This window comes from Chiloscyllium punctatum, chromosome 37 (genome assembly GCF_047496795.1).
Source record: "Chiloscyllium punctatum isolate Juve2018m chromosome 37, sChiPun1.3, whole genome shotgun sequence".
NCBI classification, from domain to species: domain Eukaryota; kingdom Metazoa; phylum Chordata; class Chondrichthyes; order Orectolobiformes; family Hemiscylliidae; genus Chiloscyllium; species Chiloscyllium punctatum.
Window position 1 is genome coordinate 36,725,828 of NC_092775.1, and position 18,571 is coordinate 36,744,398.

At 41.8% G+C, this 18,571-nt stretch overlaps 1 protein-coding gene across 2 annotated transcripts in view; it reads right to left on the reverse strand.

The window, feature by feature from the left end:
- Positions 1 to 18,571, reverse strand: part of helz2a (helicase with zinc finger 2a) — a 104,541-nt gene that overhangs the window by 44,715 nt on the left and 41,255 nt on the right. For both annotated transcript variants that reach the window (XM_072556579.1, XM_072556578.1), the window contains exons 9-13: positions 14,489 to 18,053; positions 9,461 to 9,546; positions 6,478 to 6,615; positions 5,588 to 5,746; positions 3,201 to 3,345 (exon numbers count right to left, since the gene is read on the reverse strand). In XM_072556579.1, the coding sequence (XP_072412680.1) occupies positions 3,201 to 3,345; positions 5,588 to 5,746; positions 6,478 to 6,615; positions 9,461 to 9,546; positions 14,489 to 18,053 (4,093 nt within the window). The remainder of the gene's footprint in view (positions 1 to 3,200; positions 3,346 to 5,587; positions 5,747 to 6,477; positions 6,616 to 9,460; positions 9,547 to 14,488; positions 18,054 to 18,571) is intronic.

The following is an 18,571-nucleotide window of genomic DNA, read 5'->3' on the forward strand; positions in this document are numbered from 1 at the left end:
CAGTGGGTGCCAGTGGTATCACATGGGCAGCTGGGTGCTGGAGGGAATTGTAGGGCACGCAGAAGATCCCTCTCAGTAATTTCTCAATAATTGCAGGAAAATCCATTCATAGATTTTTCTACTTACATTTTGTGATACTTGTAGATAAAGATGTGAAATACCACTAAATATATTCGCTATGCACCAACCAACAAACCTTGGCGTAAATGGAAATAATCTTCCCTTAAATTTCTGTCAATGCTATTTTAATATAGTCAGGTATAAGACTGAAACAACCAACATGTACAAATTAAGTGTCCGTGATTGATAAAAGAAAAATACATGATTTACCATTATCGATCAGTGGTCATAATTGCAGCACGCATGTAAAACAAAAATGCAGCATAATCTTGGCATTTTGATAGTTGATCTAGCATGAGACTCTTAGAACTGAATTTTGTTAGGATTACCAAGATCGCCATGGAGGCAAGGGTGTAGGGAGATATGGAAAGATGTGTAACAGCTGGCTCCCTGACACGTTTGCACATTTGAGCATATTTCTATAAATTAAACCAGCAGGTTCAATGATAACCTACTTAGCAGCTGCAGAAATTCAGCTAGGGACAGTAAGAGTCACTTAATTTCAATCTTCCAAGCTGCAAGTGACTTTTAATGACAAATGGGCCTCCTGTTGTATTAGGAGCCTCAAAATGGATTGGTGGGAAGAGCCAATGGCTACTCAATGTGCTCCCTTAGCAATTTAGTGATGCCCATGGAAGTTTGAATCATGACATATATGTCACACCACGATGACCTAGATCTTCTGCAGGGTTCAAAATATATCGCTAAACAGGTGGCATTGATCCCAAAAATGGCCAAAAAAAATCTCATGGGAAAATTGAAAAGCAACCAATAAGAAAAAGAAGTTGTTGCCACACGTGGAACTCAAAACTTTTTAAAGGAGCTGCCCCTCCAATCACAGGCCCCTCCTCACCCCATCTGCTTCTGATAGGCTGACCAGTGAACACCAGAAGAGCAAGGGCAGGAGGAAGATGGCGTGAGTGTATAGGAATGGAGAGATGGGGGCTGGGGAGGGAATCTGATCGGTGGGGCAAAACAGTGGGAGGGATGCATGCAGGCATTTGCAGGACTAGGCCAGGAATAAGCAAATCTGCCTGGTTAGGCCAAGGAGTGGGGTGGAGCAAGTTTGCCTGGTGAAGTACAGGGAGTTTTCCAGGTGAGGGTGGTGTTCATGGGGAGTATTTGGGGAAGATTGAGTCTTCAGGCAAGGCCAGGAAGGTGGGGTTGGTGCAGACCTGCAGGGCAGGATTGGGGGAAATGCAGTTCTGCTGAGTGATCAGGGGTTTAGAATTAGAATTTAGAATTAGAATCCCTACAGTGTGGAAAGAGGCCCTTCGGTCCAACAAGTCCACACTGACCCTCTGAAGAGCGACACTCTGAAGAGCGACCCTCTGAAGAGCAACCCTCCAAAGAGCAACCCACCTAGGCCAATTCCCCTACCCTATGTTTACCCCTGACGAATGCAGCTAACCTACACATCCCTGAACACTATGGGCAACTTAGCTTGCCCAATTCACCTAACCTACACATCTTTGGATTGTGGGAGGAAACCGGAGCACCCGGGAGTGGAAACCACACAGACACAGGGAGAATGTGCAAACACCACACAGATCATTGTCCAGGGCTGGAATCGAACCCAGGTCCCTGGCGCTGTGAGGCAGCAGTGCAGACAACTGAGCCACCGTGCTGCAAAAAAAGGGACAGAGTTGAAGAGATAGAGTCTGCAGGTTGAGGCCATGGGATGGGGAGCAGACAGCTCAGAGGGTATGGTAAACTGGGTGTCTAGAAAGCATAACAGGAAGAAGCCAATGGCTGCAAAGGAGAAAACAGGGGATGCATTGTGTGACTGTAAAGGGATGAGGGACAAATCTATCAACAAAAACTGGGACCCAACAAAACTTGAAATCACAGATACAGAATGTCTTTGCAAATGTACATGTTTTTTAAAATGAAGTATGTGTCAGTTATTAATAGAAAACTTCTGTTGCTAACTTTCGGCTGCTGTATTGTGCCAATTTAAATAGTGTGTCTCGGAAAATTTGAACTTTGCTTGTGTGTTGTGGTTTATGTTTAATGGAGAGTTAATAAATATTGATGATATTAATTCATTCTTTCCACTCTGTCTGTGAATCCAAATACAGACAGTAATGTTACTTGTGTGGCTGCATCTCAATGAATGAAGATGATAGCGAAAATGATAAAGTAGCACTCCCTGCCACCACTCTGAAAATGAAAATGAAGCCCTTGAGAAATCTGAAGAAGATCCTCGACAGCAATCATCACCAGATTGTCCCTCTTTCACTGCATGGACACTGGCAGAGTGAAAAGCAGAGTGAACCTCCAGTCAAAGAAATTCATCACAGTGCTGGACTGTTGAAAGGAAGACTGGATACTGTTTATAGCAGTAGCCACAATGAGGTAAGTTTAAATGTGCAGTTTGAGAGTTAGTGAATGGGTGAGTAGATGAAAAAGTGAATGGATTCGATGAGTAGATGGTGAGGTACATGGGTTGGATTTCAATCAGTATGATGGTAGGTGGGTAGGTTTTAGGGTGGCAGCTAAGTAAGTTGGAAGGATAGAAGGTGGGTAGGGTGGCAAGTGGGTAAGGTGATATATGGGCACAATGGTTAGGTGACAGATGGGTGAATATGCAGCTTCCTCAGAGATTAGTCAGGTTGTTTTGGGGAAGTGGTCAGGTTTGGGAGCAGTCAAATCTGATCAAACAGATAGTCAGGAAGTTGGGGGTTAGTATGGTCGGGAACAGTAATCAGGAGGGGAGGGTCATGGAGGTAAGGCAAGTGAAGTGATTTCAAGTCAATATGACAGAATATTGTTGCATTGTTGTATTGTTACCCACATATGTAGGATTTTGTGTCTAACATTTCCGGTGTAACTTCAGGTCAGTAAGTTGAAAGTGCCTGAAGTCTCTGGTACGTCCAAGGCAATTTCCACCAATGTTGGTGCATCAGGACTTCCTCAGGGTCCACATGCACATCTTGGGTGTTATGTCTGATCTCCGATGATCTGGAGCCCACAGATCTGGGTCAATATATAATTTCATGTTGTGCTATTGTGTTAAAAAAAAGCCCAGAAAACAACTTCTAATTAACTTATACTACATTTGCAAAAGAAATAGCCACCTCAGGTTAGGTTTCGGTTTTCCTTCCCGAACTGACTTCTTCGAGATCATCAGTTGGCTCCCAGGATATGGAAAGTCCACCATTTCCATCTGATCACTGTAAACACGGAGTGGTTTCAGATACTTCTGCAGGTTCAACAGGTATTCTACAAAGCAGATATAGGTATAGAAAAGTAGTGTTTTACAAGCATATTCAAGACACTGTTCACACTGATACGTATCCTCTCTGTTTAAAGCCTGTATCTTATCATTATGAAATAACTAAGTGTAATCTCAGCTCTGACCCTACTGGGGAATGTTGTCATCACAATTACCATTAAGTCGTATAAACTGTCAGCTTCTGCTTTGGTTGTCTCTGCATCACAGACTGACATCCATATTCTGCCAACTTCTTTTTTCATTATGAAAGTAGTAGTAAACAATGAACAGATAATCTGATTTGTCATCTTGATTGAGGGTTAGATATTTGTCAAGATATGAAGGATGACTCTCCTGCTCTTCTTCAAAGCTCATCCAAAAAGCAGAAAGAAGTTTCTCATAGTTTTCTCTCTGAAATAGAAGTTAGGGGGTTTACACCATACTACAGATTTGGAACTTAATCAAGGCTGTTGCTTGAGTGTGGTATGGAGGGGGAGCTATACTGCTGGAACTGGTGGCTTTCAGATTAACTGGTTATAAAGGCTCCATCTGGCAGCTCAGGCGAATGTATAAGATTGCATGACACTCTCAAAGAACTGATGAAATTTTTCCTAGTATAGTTAGTTCTTACATAACATGATGGTTGAATTCTTGTGCATCCCTGCATTCTAGAAAAATCGTGCTTTAGCAACAGTGGTTAAAATGTTTCTGAAGACGCGTTTTAAAAGTTTAGAAACACTGTCCCCAGATCATCAATCACGTTACAGCGAATTCGTATTGATGAAACGCCATTATAACAGAACAACCTGTATTCTAGCCAACACATCTTTGTAAACCAATGGAATATTAGAACTTATTCACTTTGTTATGATGGGATCCAGTTTTTTCACAACCAGACTGTTACATTAAAGTAACCCGTTGTTTAGTACAGTGCTTTTAGGCAACTTGACGATATGATATGGTGAAATGTAAATCTTTCTTTACATCGACAATCTTACTAAAACATGTTCTAACAATACAAGTTACAGGAAATGAAAACATTGTTCTAATATTTTAAGCAGTGCATTTCTGGAACATATCTGGAGTCTGATAAGAAGATCTTATGTGGAATACATATGTGGAATCCTTGGACACAGTAACACGGTATGAAAAACATATTTTAAAAATGTTATTGATATTCTTCATCCTCAGAAGTACAAAAAACCTCAAATGCTCATAAAAGCAATGAACAAGGTTATTTCAACAATAGCAAATACAGCTGGCTGTGGAATAAAATAAATTCTGATACCTCTTCTTACAGTTGCTGAATTCTGCAACTAATTGTTATCTGCAGCACTATATTAGACTTTGTGCACATGCACATACACATGTATGTATACATGCATACTCTAAAAACTACTTGAGAGGAATTCATTTTAATATAATTTTAGTAGTTTCTGACAGAGACTGCTCAAAATATTGGGGCTGATCTAGTTGTTTATGTCTGTGTGAATTAACCTGCAAAAGCATACATGGTTTAGACAGTAACATTTTCAGAATGTCTGTAAGTTATGATTAAATGTCTGAGTTAGTCTCAATGAAATGATGAATGATCATATGTGCAAGTTAATGGCTGACAGGCTGAGCCTCAAAATGTCATGGGAACACCTCAGAGAGTTTGTTCAGTGTCTTCACATTCTATACATTTGGCAGCTTGACCATATCTAATTGCAGCACTCAAGTGGCCGTGATTAGACCAAACTACCTCTGCAGACATTTTGTCAACATCCTACGCATAAAAGTTCAGGAGGACAGCAGCTACAGCCACCCCTTGGCAACAAAGACCTGAGCACTGTGAATGCGCCCAGTCATTCAATCCTCTCACTAAAATTTCAATTGATAAAACCTGTCTACATTGCCCCGGTGACCCTAACTTTGCCTATCTTCCAAACACCTTTTCCCTTCTATCACAGCTATAGCTCTAACCATCACTAGTGGTGACTTGCCTGAAGCTGCTGAGATACTGTTCCTCTAGTTGGGCCAATAGTTATTCCAAACAGACTACCAATCTTAACCAGATGATGGTCCTGGCGGCCACGAAATAAGCACCACAAGAAGGCCTCCCTAAGTTCCAGCACTACTCACACAATGGTTGCTTCTCACTTTAAGATTTGGTGGGGGGACTTCTGCCATCCCTGTAAACTTCACCCCACTGAATGAGAGTATAAACATGAGTCAATTCAAGAGATCTGAGTTTGATTGAAACATTACCAGCAACAACATTGACAGACTTGTTTGAAGGTCCACAGTAAAGTATACATCTTTTATCTTTGTCTTCCTTGTCCAATGGATAGTTTTGGTTGTTATAATCGTAATTTATTCTGTGGAACCAATAGACGAGGTGAACTCCAACCACCGTTTTTCCTGTTCCTACAATTTAAGGTTACTAGTGTGAATAAATAATGGATCCATCATTTACTGTTCAACACATAACACAACAGAATAAAATCAACAGAATAAAATCAAGGATGTGTATTTAGCACTGAACACTTGTCATTTTCTTCTTGATACTGCATTTAGTTCTTACTTATAATAAGGCAAAATCTTTATTGTTAAGGAGAAGATGTACTTCCTTTAAAATAAAAGTGTCCCATAATAATACGAAAATTCTTGTTTATACAGTGGATAACAATGGTATATACCACTGATAAGTAAATCTCCACTCACCCATTAAGGCATCAGTAGTATTGATTCCTCCTCTCTATGCCACAGGTAGGTATTTCTATATTATTTTATTTTCCAATTTTCCCTCCTTTTTTCCTCCACACTATAATCCACAGACGGTAGTGGATTTCTGCTACATCACACAAACTTTTTGTTCTTGAATGTTAAGTGTATAATTACTTTGACTTTAGAAAACTGTCCATACAATTAATAACTGTGCAACCTAACAGGGCAGGTACATGAATTGAGGATTATAATTTGTGTTAAGGATAAACACATTTAAAAATATGATTGGACCAACCTAGCAATTTTTACAATTTCCAAGTGATTTTATGTAGTCTCTGCGGTTACAAGTGCGATCTATTCATAGCTTTTGTTTCTCATCCAAAATATTTGTATATTCATATTTTTTATTCATCTTCTTGGTCTCCTCTTACCTGGTGGTCCTTGAATGAGAGCAAAAGGGCTCCTAAGAGCTCGTTGAACTGCTTGTACTTGGCTTCTATTGAGGTCTTTGAATTCAGGAAGGGAATAGTTGGTCTGTTTCAATATATTTGATGGTAATTCAGAGTTATCTGTTTAAAAGTGTGTCATGGATTAATGAATGCTGATGGAAGAAATTTAATAAAAGTAAAAATAAATGTCTAGGAATGCACTCAAAAGAGAATATTATTCATTACAAATAGTCCTCCACATATTGTCGATATTTCTCCTCATCACAGAATCACAGAAGCAGGAGTAGGTCCTTTGGCCCCTGCATTACCTAATGCCAAGCTCCTGCTTTTTCTCCATATCCTTGCACATTATTTCTAGCTAAATAATCACCCAATGCCCTCTTGAAGGTCTAGGGAAGACTGAAAGATTTTGGCCAATGCCCCCGTGATTTCCACTCTCATTTTCTCCAACATTCCTGGTTACATCTCAGTCCCTGGGCCTTGTCAACTTTAAATGCCAACAGTCTATCCAACACTTTTTACTCATCAATTTACAACTCATCTAATGACAGAGTTTTGTCCTCTGTCACCATGGCCTGAGTAGCATCTCCACCTTTCATAAAGACAGATGCAAAGTATTTATTTAACACGGTAGCCATGCCAGCTGCCTCCACATGTAAATCCACTTTTAGGTCTCTGATTGGAGATATTCTTCCCCTGACCACTGTTTTACTATTCATATGCATATTGAAGACTTTGGGACACCCATTTTTATGTTGGCTACTGGTCCTTTCTCACCTTTTCTCTCTGCCTTCCTTACTTGTTATTTTTTTAACATCTTTTCTGATCTTTACGCATATCTTTTGGTTCTCAATTGTATTATTTTCCTGACACCTGTCTTAAATAAACTCTTTCTTCTTTTGAGTGGGACTAGTATGGCATTGGCATGAAGCAGGAGATTCATTTCAAAAATCTCTTCATAGTCATTGAAGAAACAAGCATATCATTCAGTCAGATTTAGAAAGTAAAGTTGATCAGAGGGAGATCAAACATGCAAAGTCAACACCCTGCTCTTGCCTTCTGTAACTTTATCCAGTTCTATATAATACTCACCACATCTTTAGTCTGGGCCCCTTGGCATTCCTGGGTTCCTGATGCCTGCAGTGAAACTAGAAGTAACAGATTCTGCTGGTGCCATCAGCAGCAAGCAGTTGGAAGCCTCTGATTGGCCAGCAGGACTTTTATCACTGGGACACTTAATAATGGGAAAGGTCCAATAATGTCCAACTCGGTGCCTGAAGGACACTTGATTGCATCAAGCCTCCCCAGTGTAATTAACGGGGATTTCCTACTAGTTCTCTGACCAGTGAAATCTCACCCAATTCAACACACGCCCTGAAAGTGGGTACTTCAAATATTGCACATGTTTAATGTTGATCAGAAAATGACCTGTCTGTAAATTCAAACAACACATAACATTAATTTATGAATTTGTACAGTACAATCTTGAAGCACTGGCTGACTTAAATCAACCAATATTTGCCAACTGATTGATACATTAAAGAATTTAAATCAAATCATTAGTAGAACAGTTTCAGTGTGTTAATGTATTCAGGGACATAATGCAGGGGCTACAATTTTGGTCGGTTCTGGTTCCTGCACCAATTTTTCCCCGTTTCTTTGTTCATCCACTCTAATTATGACCCATTCCAGCTGAAAGGGTGTGATGGCGAGAGGAAGTCTCAAACCGCAAATTCCTTAATTCCATTAACCCAACAACCAATTCACCAGGTTGAATCAGACAAAGTGATACTCAGCCTGGAAATTGTGGGACACAGCTAGGAGGCCAGATCTGGATCCTAGCATGGACCTGAAGCAAAAACCTTTAATGGCTCCTCATTATCCACCCCTTGCTAAAGTATTCTTCTGTGCTGGTGCCTCCCCAGTAACTGCCCAATCTGTATTCTCCAAAGGCCTCCCAAAATTCTGATGGTGCGCTCATGGTGCGCCAGTGTAACTTTCCTTCGATCCTAGATACTTTGGTAGGCTTTCAAGTAGGTGTTCACAACACTTATAGCTTTTGGTGCCACAGTGACTAAATGAATCAGAATGTGGTATGAGAAAATCACAAACGAATTAAAAATATAACATAAGTAATGAAAGTGTAGTATATGCAAAAAACCACAGCTCCAACAGACTGCAAGACCATGAGAATGCATAATAAGTATAGCATTCCACCAAGTGTTTATAAATGATCCAAAGTGTTGCGTTGCTCTAAATAGATGAAGACTATTCAATATAACAGCTGCAAAACCTTAGTGGAGTTCTAACACTATAACAGGAGACCAGCAAAAACGACCAAGAAATAAGAAAGACCCACTTGCTTCCTGGGATGCAGATCCTCCAGGGCCAGGTCTGAACAGAAGGTCCCTACGTCAGTGTACAATTGTAGCCTGGTATACTCAGTGAGATGAAACAGCTTGGCCCTCAAGTGGGTGGAAGTAAATTCCACTGAGCCTCCATGTAAGTGCCCAGGATACCAAAGAAAGATACAATTTTTTTTCTCTCTAATACACCTCAAGCACCAGGGGGAGAAAAAGTGTCCTCTCACTGACATTGTAACCTTAGCATGGTCGATTTTAGCATGATCTCAGCTAACCACAAGGATATTATCCCAAGTATATCTGACATGAACAGTTTTTCATTGACCATATAATCTCAAGTTACACTGAAGGATAAGAGTACAAAAGACAGTTCAGCATTCAATGACTCTCACAAGAAAAATGCAGCATTTTTCTGGTCTTGCATATTTGTAATGTATTATCATATACTGTTTACAAATGAATGGTTAATTGATTGCAGAAATATCAGAACAGATGTGAACAAGTTAGTAGAAACACCTCTTCAAATTTCTCATATTACCAATGAACATAATCAAGGCTTATATTTGGAATAAATGTACAATGATATTTGATGTTTCTCTTACTTGTGAGAGGTATGTGTCGACCCAATGCTATATTCTGTGCAAGCTGTGAAGAATTCGGAAGATTCTGAATAGCACGCTCTTTCCGTCTGAAAATTTCAAACAGAAGTTATAAGGATTGTGAGTCTAGCAATCACAACAAGTCTGGAGTAGAGAATGAGTCAAGAGTGTGGTGATGGAAAAGCGCAGCAGGTCAGGCAGCATCAAGGAGCAGGATAATCGACGTTTCGGGCATAAGCCCTTCATTAGGAATGGGTTTGTGAGCCAGAGGGCTGAGAAATAAATAAATAGGAGGTGGGGGGGGGGGGGCCTGTAAGGTAGCTGAGAATGCGATAGGTAGATGAAGGTGGGGGAGAAGGTGATAGGCCGGAGTGGAGGGTGGAGCGGATAGATGGGAATGGTCAAGCAGGTGGTGCCAAGTTGGAGGCTTGAGACGGGGATAATGTGGGGGGGAGGGAATAAGGAAACTGGTGAAATCCACCTTGGTCCCATTGGTTCCAGGGTCCCAAGGTGGAATATGAGGTATTCCCCCAGGTATCAGGTGGTAAGGGTTTGCAAATGGAGGAGGCCCAGTACCTGCATGTCCCTGACAGAGTGGGAGGAGAGTTGAAGTGTTCAGCCACGGGGCAGTGGGATTGGTTGGTGCAGCTGTCCCAGAGATGTTCTCTGAAACGATCTGCAAGTAGGCATCCAGTCTCCCCAATGTAGAGGAGATCACATCAGGTACCACAGGATACAATAGATGACACTGGTGGAAGTACAGGTAGAATTTTGTCAGATGTGGAAGGATCCTTGGAGGCTTTGGATGTAGGTGAGAGGGGAGGTGTGGGCGCACATTTTACATTTTCTGCAGTGGTGGGAGAAGGTGCCGGGAGTGGGGTTTGGGCTGGTGGGGGTTGTAGGTCTGAGAAGGGAGTTGCGGAGGGAATGGTCTCTCTGGAATGCTGATGGGGGTGGGGAGGGAAATTTATCTTGTGGTGGGGTCTGTTTGTAGATGGCAGAAGTGGTGAAGGATGATGCAATGTTTATGGAGGTCGGTGGGGTGGAAGGTGAGGACTGGGGGGGTTCTTTCCTTTTGTGTTGGGATGGGTGGAGTTCAAGGGCGGAGGTGCGGGAAGTGGAGGAGATGTGGTGGAGGGCATGTTGGGAGGAGAAATTGCGTTTTTTGAAGAAGGAGGTCATCTGGGATGTTTTTTTAGATTAGATTACTTACAGTGTGGAAACAGGCCCTTCGGCCCAACAAGTCCACACCGCCCCGCCGAAGCGTAACCCACCCATACCCCTACATCTACATTTACCCCTTACCTAACACTATGGGCAATTTAGCATGGCCAATTCACCTGGCCTGCACATCTTTGGACTGTGGGAGGAAACCGGAGCACCCGGAGGAAACCCACGCAGACACGGGGAGAACGTGCAAACTCCACACAGTCAGTCGCCTGAGGCGGGAATTGAACCCGGGTCTCAGGCGCTGTGAGGCAGCAGTGCTAACCACTGTGCCACCGTGCCGCCCACATGTTCTATGGTGGAATTGGTTATCCTGGGAATAGATGTGACAGAGGCAGAGGAATTGAGAATAAGAGCTGGTGTTTTTACAGGAGGTAGTGTGGGAGGAGGTGTAGTCCAGGTAGCTGTGGGAGTCAGTGGGCTTGTAGTAGATGTCTGTGGTTAGTCAGTTGCCGGAAATTGAGATGGAGAGGTTCAGGAAGGGAGGGAGGTGTCCAGGGTGAACCTGCGCCCACAGTACCCCCCCCCCCCCCCTCACATCCATCCAAGGCCCCAAGGATCCTTCTACATGTGACAGAATTTACCTGCACCTCCAAAAATGTCATCTACTGTATCCATAGCACCCGATGTGGTCTCCTCTAAATCGGGAAGATAGGACGCCAACTTTCAGATTGTTTCAGAGAATATCTCTGGGACAGCCACATCAACCAACCCCACCACCCCATGGCTGAACACTTCAACTCCCCATCCACCTCTGCCATAAACATGCAGGTCCTGGGCCTCTTCCATCACCAAGCCCTTACCACCTGATGTCTGGAGGAAGAACATCTCATATTCCGCCCTGAGACACAGCAACCACATTGGATCAATGTGGCTTTCACTAGTTTCCACATTTTCCCTCCCCCCATATTATCCTCGTTTGAAGTCTCCAACTTAGCATCGCCCTCTTGACCTGTCCATCACCTTTCCCATCTATCCTCTCCACCCTCCTCTCTGACCAATCATCTTCTCCCCCACCTTCACCTACATATTGCATTCTCAGCTACCTTACCCCCAGCCCCACTCCCCTCCCATTTATCTTTCAGCCCCCTGGTCCACAAGCCTCTTTCCCAAAGAAGAGCTTATGCCCGAAACGTCGATTCTCCTGCTCCTCGGATGCTGCCTGACCTGCTATGTTTTTCCAGTACTCTCCTCCCTAAAGAAGATAATGAGGTAACCTCGGCATTGTCTGTTCACAGATGCAAGCTAACCTCTGGTGTATTTCTGCGCTTCCTGTTTTTATTTCAAAGCAAGCTTTCAGTTTCCTAGCTCTAACACTCTTTCTCGAAACCTCGCCTCACCTTTCCGTCCACAAGATGCTCCTTAAACCACTCTGGTCAAACTTTTAATCAACTGTCATCACACTCATGTGGCCGAATGTGAATACTGTTAAAACACTCTCCTGTGAAACACTTGCAGATGTTTTCTAATATTTAGGGCACTGCAGAAACACAAGTCCAAGATCGTTTTGAGGGCTTTTCCAGCAGGAGTATGAATCAGGAGTTCAGGATCATATGCCAAAATTTATGCAATATAAAGCTATACCCTTTCCTGGGTGGAACATGATACTATGGGAAATATGGAAGTGTTTGTATAAAATCTAGCCTCAGGCATTTTTCTTTATGGATCTACAACCCCTAGATTCAATGGTATAATCAAAAAATGTTCCACTGGAATCCCAAAAAGATTGCAAAAAATAAACTGCAGTCAATCTTGAAAGGAACTAATAAAGAGACAGAATTTGGAAGTGTTACAAGAGCAAGAGCTCTCTGACTACTGGCACATGATCATTATGTGTCTATTTTTGGAATAATTCATCAATGTGAATCTGATAAATCAATTTCTCTTTCTGCATTGTTTGTCCAGGTGTACCTGACCTCCTCTGCTTTGCTCTCCTCCTCACTCTCAGTCGCTTGTTGCTCATAATCAAGCAATTCCATTGTAATCCCTTGATCCTTTGAGTTAATTGACAGCAAACAACACACAGAACTAATTCTGCTAACTCACTATATCTACTTTTTCTAACAGTCCTGAGCAGTTCAAACATCAAATGCTATAAGTGCCCATGAAAGCAGTTAGAGCTAGGAAGCTGAAAGCCCACAGTGAAATGAAAACAGGAAGTGCAGAAATACTCCTGAGGTTAGTGTGCTTCACTGTAATTATGCTGGGTTCGGAGTTGATAACGATGTCTCATGAGGTACAATTGTAAACCGTAACCAAGTTCACTCAATTAAATCATCTCTATCTCTGAAAACTTAAGATAGAAAAAAAAAACGGGGCTGCAATACAAACATTGCAAGTGTCTGGAAATATTTACAGGTCAGATTTTCACACAGCAAATGTACAGCTTTCGCCCAGTATTAAGTTACAAGGTGATTCTGTGATATGTTGGATTTTCTCAGTCTGACATGGGGAAAACCAACTGGTCCTACGTGTGGAAATCGACCCTAGTCCCATCTCCAGCTACTTATGGCAGGCACAGAAAAAAAGGGTAAGTTAGAATGCTGCACACATGCAGTATTCCCAATCTTGCTGACATGATTGTGGATGTGGATATGTTAAACCTTTCACAATTTTGATGGAGTCAGGTGGTTGATGAAGTTGATGAGGTCCATACCAGCACTGAGGTGGAAAGTACCTGGGACACTCTGGTTTTGGAACGTGGAACCTTTTGATTGATTAATTCAAATGCCAATATATAATTCTGCATAATAAGCTAAACACATTTTAATGCAAGGTGTGATGCTAGGATGTTACTCTAAATAGAAAAGAGACCATTAATTTGTCAGGCATTTCTAAAGTGGAAGAGGGGTCAAATATATTAGAATACTTCCTTAGAGCTGAGCATGCGGTGGCTTTGTGGTTTGAATTGCTGCCTCACAACACCAGAGATGTGAGTTCGATTGCAGCCTCAGGAAACTGTCTATGTAGAGTTTGCACATTCTCCCCGTCTCCTCCAGATGCTCTGTTTTCCGCCACAGTCCAAAGGTGTGCAGGTTAGGTGGATTGCCCCTTATTGTCCAGGGATTAGGTTAGATTCCCTTCAGAATGGAAACAGGCCCTTCGGCCCAACAAGTCCATGCCGATCCTCCGAAAAATAACTCACCCAGACCCATTCCCCTACCTTACATTTACCCTTGACTAATGCACCTAACACTATGGGCAATTTAGCATGGCCAGTTCATCTGACCTGCACATCTTTGGATATCCTTGCTAAGTGGATTAGCCATGGGAACTGTAGGGATAGAGGGTTAGGGTGGGGGAATTGGGTCGCTCTTCAGAGGGTTGGTGTGGATTTATTGGACCGAATGGCTGCTTCCATATTGTCTGGATTCTATACATTATTTAATAGATAAAATGTTCTCTGCATTGAACTGTCATATATATATTTGACTGGCGATTATTCCGTGTGATTTAATCTTTTTTATTGATTGGCAACTTAAAGATATCTGTTACCTGCTTTATGCTTGAACAGATGGCCAACGGCTTTTATATATTTTGCTCTGAATGCATTGTTGATACAGTCCTGCAATATAACCTGATTATGTATGCTTGACGAAATTCCAAACACAACCAATGGATTTAGCTCAGTAGAGAATGTATATACAAACTTTACTCTGTATTGCAAACCAGTTGTCCAGCCAATTGAGCGAGCTGACATCTACCACCACCCCCTCCCCCACACCAAATGTTCTAGTCCTACAAACTTTCACAACACTGGCCAAAAAAAATCATTTAATCATGGTCGACAGCTATAGTACTTACAGATCAGGAAGTAGTTTGGGAATAATCTCCACCACAAACTTTGTCTCCTTCTGGAATATTTCATTTGGGATCATATCCATGGTGGTTTTGTTCACAGAAAAGTTTGTCTTATTGTAGGTCTCTCTGTCAGGTTTGGGACCATCATTTTGAAACTCTTCAGTCACAGCATGTGCTACCCAAATGTAAGTGTCAGGGTCAATGTTCAACTCTGAGGAGTTTTCTGATATGTGAAGGGCTTTAAAACTTAGATGAAGAGCCTCATCATTTCCAGTCAGATTCCCTTCTGGTTTCTTTTTCAAGCCTCTACACCGGATACACAGATAGCAATTAGTCAGGGCACTTCCAACGTGCCAGTTTTTACAAAACTCTTTAGGAATACAGAATGTGCCCTGAAGCTTCCCAGCATGTGTATTCTCCCTCTTCCATGTTATTTTAACATCATAGATGACTATAACTTCATTCTCGCAAACAGAACTTGATGCAGATTCCATTGCGCACAATGGTCCCCAGATTCTTTGGTATTCCTTTGCACTATTATAGGTCTTTTGAGGCGACTTGGAGGCATATTCTGAGAAGCATATAATGGGATTTTCTGCATGTTCAATGCAAATCTCAAAGGCTGGAGTTATACTCAACAATTGCACAGCTGGCACCAAAAAACCATTCTTTATATCTGTGCTCAGTTGCAACTGCAATGCATCACCATTTTTCACCTCCAGGGAAATGTGTACATAATGTGAAACCGAAGAAATTTGACACTTGCTTACATCTATCTTGCCAAAGTGCCCTTGCTTGCCATTAGACTTGACACCTTCACTGTTCTCCAAGAGAAGGGCAGCCACTTCAGAAAATCTTTCCAACCTGACTGCTTGCACAACTTGCTGCCAAGTGTTAGCATTAATAGTGCAGACATGTGGGTTGCAAAATGGTGCAGGCGGAAGAATAGAATTTCTTGTTGTTTCTAAGCAGTAGATTCGTTTCCTCCATGTTAACTTCATTGATTTTGTGCTCTCATCATAGGCAGGTTGATCCACCAGTTGCAGAGTTCTGTAATTTATATCAAGGAGCTCTGATAGGGCATTATACTTCAAAGGGAATATGACCTTGAAACATCTGGTTAACGATTCAACTTCAACAGCGAATACCAGCTTTTGTACCACTTGATTTCTAAGCTGTGTTGCAAATTGGAGGCATTGAGCCTTTTTTTCATAATTTGAAGCCGTTCTATTCTTTCTGTTGAAATCCATACATAGGTTGTCAATTTCCTGTTTGCTGTATGGAAGATCTGCTTCTCCGCATAGGACCATGGTAAGGAGACGTTGGATAATAATGTCCAGATATCGGCGAATGGGTGAAGTGGCCCAGGTATAGGATTCAAGTTGCAGAGAGTAATGTCCTTGCCTTGACAGAGCTGTTGAGCTGGAACGGACAAAGAAGGATTTGTGCATAAGTTTTCTCAGTTCCATTGTTACTGGTGCAAGATTTGGGTGGATATCATCTGTTGCAATGAAATCTGCCAACCTGTGAATGTCATTATCCTTAGCTGCTTTTATCAGGCTACTCCACAAAGAGGACAGGATCTGGAATTTCTCACAAGGTGGAGATTGAACATTTGGTGTGATGCCCAAGTGATGGGAGAGATGAATAGAAAGGGAAATCAGGTTTTTGTGCTTATTTTCAAGCTTGGCCAGCTGCTGAGATGCAGGAGAACCCTGGCATCTCAATGGTGTCACACTCACTGTTTTTGTTTTGTTGGTCAAGAATTCAGCAACAAAGCTATTCATCATTATCATTAATTCTTCAATCATCTGCTGGGATTTTCTATTTCCTAGGCGTCTCTCTTCATCTGCCTGATCATAATAGCAATCGTCCTGAAGTCGACATTTTCTGTGAACTCTGGAGAAGTGAAAAGCTGTTGCAACTGAATCTTCCAAAGTCTCAAATCTCAATTGACTTCCACTAAAGCAGTTGAGGATATCCTCCACTTCATCGTAGGAAAGTTTCCTATCTGATTGAATGACAGAAAGTGAAAAGTTTGCTTTAACAACTTTGTCGGTACCCTTTTGCACAACAACAAACAGAGAGATGACCTTGCGTGGTTTTTCTGGTAGCAGGCTGCAGGCTTCTTCACTGAGCTTTGGTGGGAGCATATGAATTGGATCTCTGCCAGGTGGATAATGAGTAACTCCACGCTTGAGCGCCTCACGGTCTAAGCAACTACCTCTTGGCACAATGCTTGCTACATCTGCAATGTGAATCCCAATTTCATAATTGTCACCTAACTCTCTCACACTAATTGCATCATCAAGATCCGTGGAACTCATATGATCCACAGTGAACGTTAAATACTTCCGGCAGTCCTTTCGATTTCCCTCCAAAATATTCTCAGTCTGGCTATATTTTGCTATCTCTTTCAGAATTTCTTTTGGATAGCTGTCATGAATTTGATATTCCAAGTTCAGTATTTCCATTCCTGTTTCCATTGTTACCGCTGCAGGAAGCATTTTAGTTACAATTCCCAGTGGCAAGTAAAAGCAGCTTCGCCAGCATAGCAGTTCAACTACAAAGAAATAATTCCTCCTTATTTCTTCAGTAAGACATATAATTTGCGTTGTCACAATTTTGTCTTTTTTGTGTTTGCGAATAGGGATTTTGTTACGAGACTTTTTATCCACTGGTGGTGTGTAGAGTTTTGTAACACATTTATTGATAGGGATCATTACATGCGAATCATATTCATCAACTGTGCAGATGAAGATTCTTGGTAAATCGCCTGCTTTCAATACTCCAACCACTTTTCCGCTTAGATTGGTATTATCAACTTGGCCTGAATCATGATCCAGAATTTCAACTAAAACTTGATCACCAGGAAATGAATGTCCACAGTTAAGTCGACCTTTTATCGTAATGTGTATAGACTGAGGATCATCAAGGGTGACAGCATAGCCTTTGTAAAATTTTTCCATGATTATCTCACATCGCTTATACTTTGAAGGCTGAGTTAATAGCAGTGTCTGCAGCACATGTAAAGGATAATCTGTGTACTGTGCATTTTTCCTCTTCCGTAAGGACTGAATGGCTCCTGCTGGAATTTGATTATTGATGTTCTCCTCTGGTTCTATTTCATCTGCCACAACAATATCCATCAATCCTTCTTCTGTCACTGTTAAAGTCACATTCTTGCTCTCATCTAAAAGTTCTTGCAGTATTGGATCGACATCTTTATCTGAGGAACAAGAATCATTGTCATTTTCATCTTCTGCCTTACAAGCCCAGTTCTCAGTGTCAATAATGGCCTGTTTAATCTGCTCCATTGTGAGGTCCTCTGGGTAAATGCCTCGATTGTCAATACACTCCTGAATATAATTTTTCCAAATTTTGCTGCAGTTTCCAACAGAGCAAAGAGCCACAGCGTCACCCACAACGATCACAAGAGACTGGGCTCGTGTCATCGCCGTGTTCAAAACCCTAGACTGATTGAAAAACTCCAAATTAGCACTCTTTGAAGAAGTGCTGCTTTCACAAGTGTGTACCGTAGAGATGATCATCACTCTGAACTGTTTTCCTAGTTAAAAGAAAGAACAAACAAAAATTAGCCCATGTGAAGCTACAATTGTTGCAAATATGTATCAAGTATTTCTCTTATTTATTCACAGGATGAGGGCATTTCTGGCTCGGCCAGCATTTCTTGGCAAAGTATTCAAATGCTTCTCTCTTTAGGTCGTGCGTTGACATAATCTATTAGTAAGATGTGTCGTAGAATTCAGGTACAAAGTTAAAAATCACACAACATTTGTGACAACCACGTGATGAAGGAGCAGCGCTCTGAAAGCTAGTGCTTCCAAATAAACCTGTTAGACTAAAACTTGGTGTTGTGTTATTTTTAACTTTATACACCCCAGTCCAACACCAGCTCGTGCAAATAAAGAATTCAGGTAAGATGTCAGAAAGTTCCCACAAATGTCTCTATTAAAAGTCAGGATGCACAAGCCTTCTTGAAAAAGGTGAAATGTAGGTCTCTCCAAGTCTCCAGTAGGTAGCTGAGCTCCTCCCGGTACAATCCCTCACGCCCCTCTTCTGTTG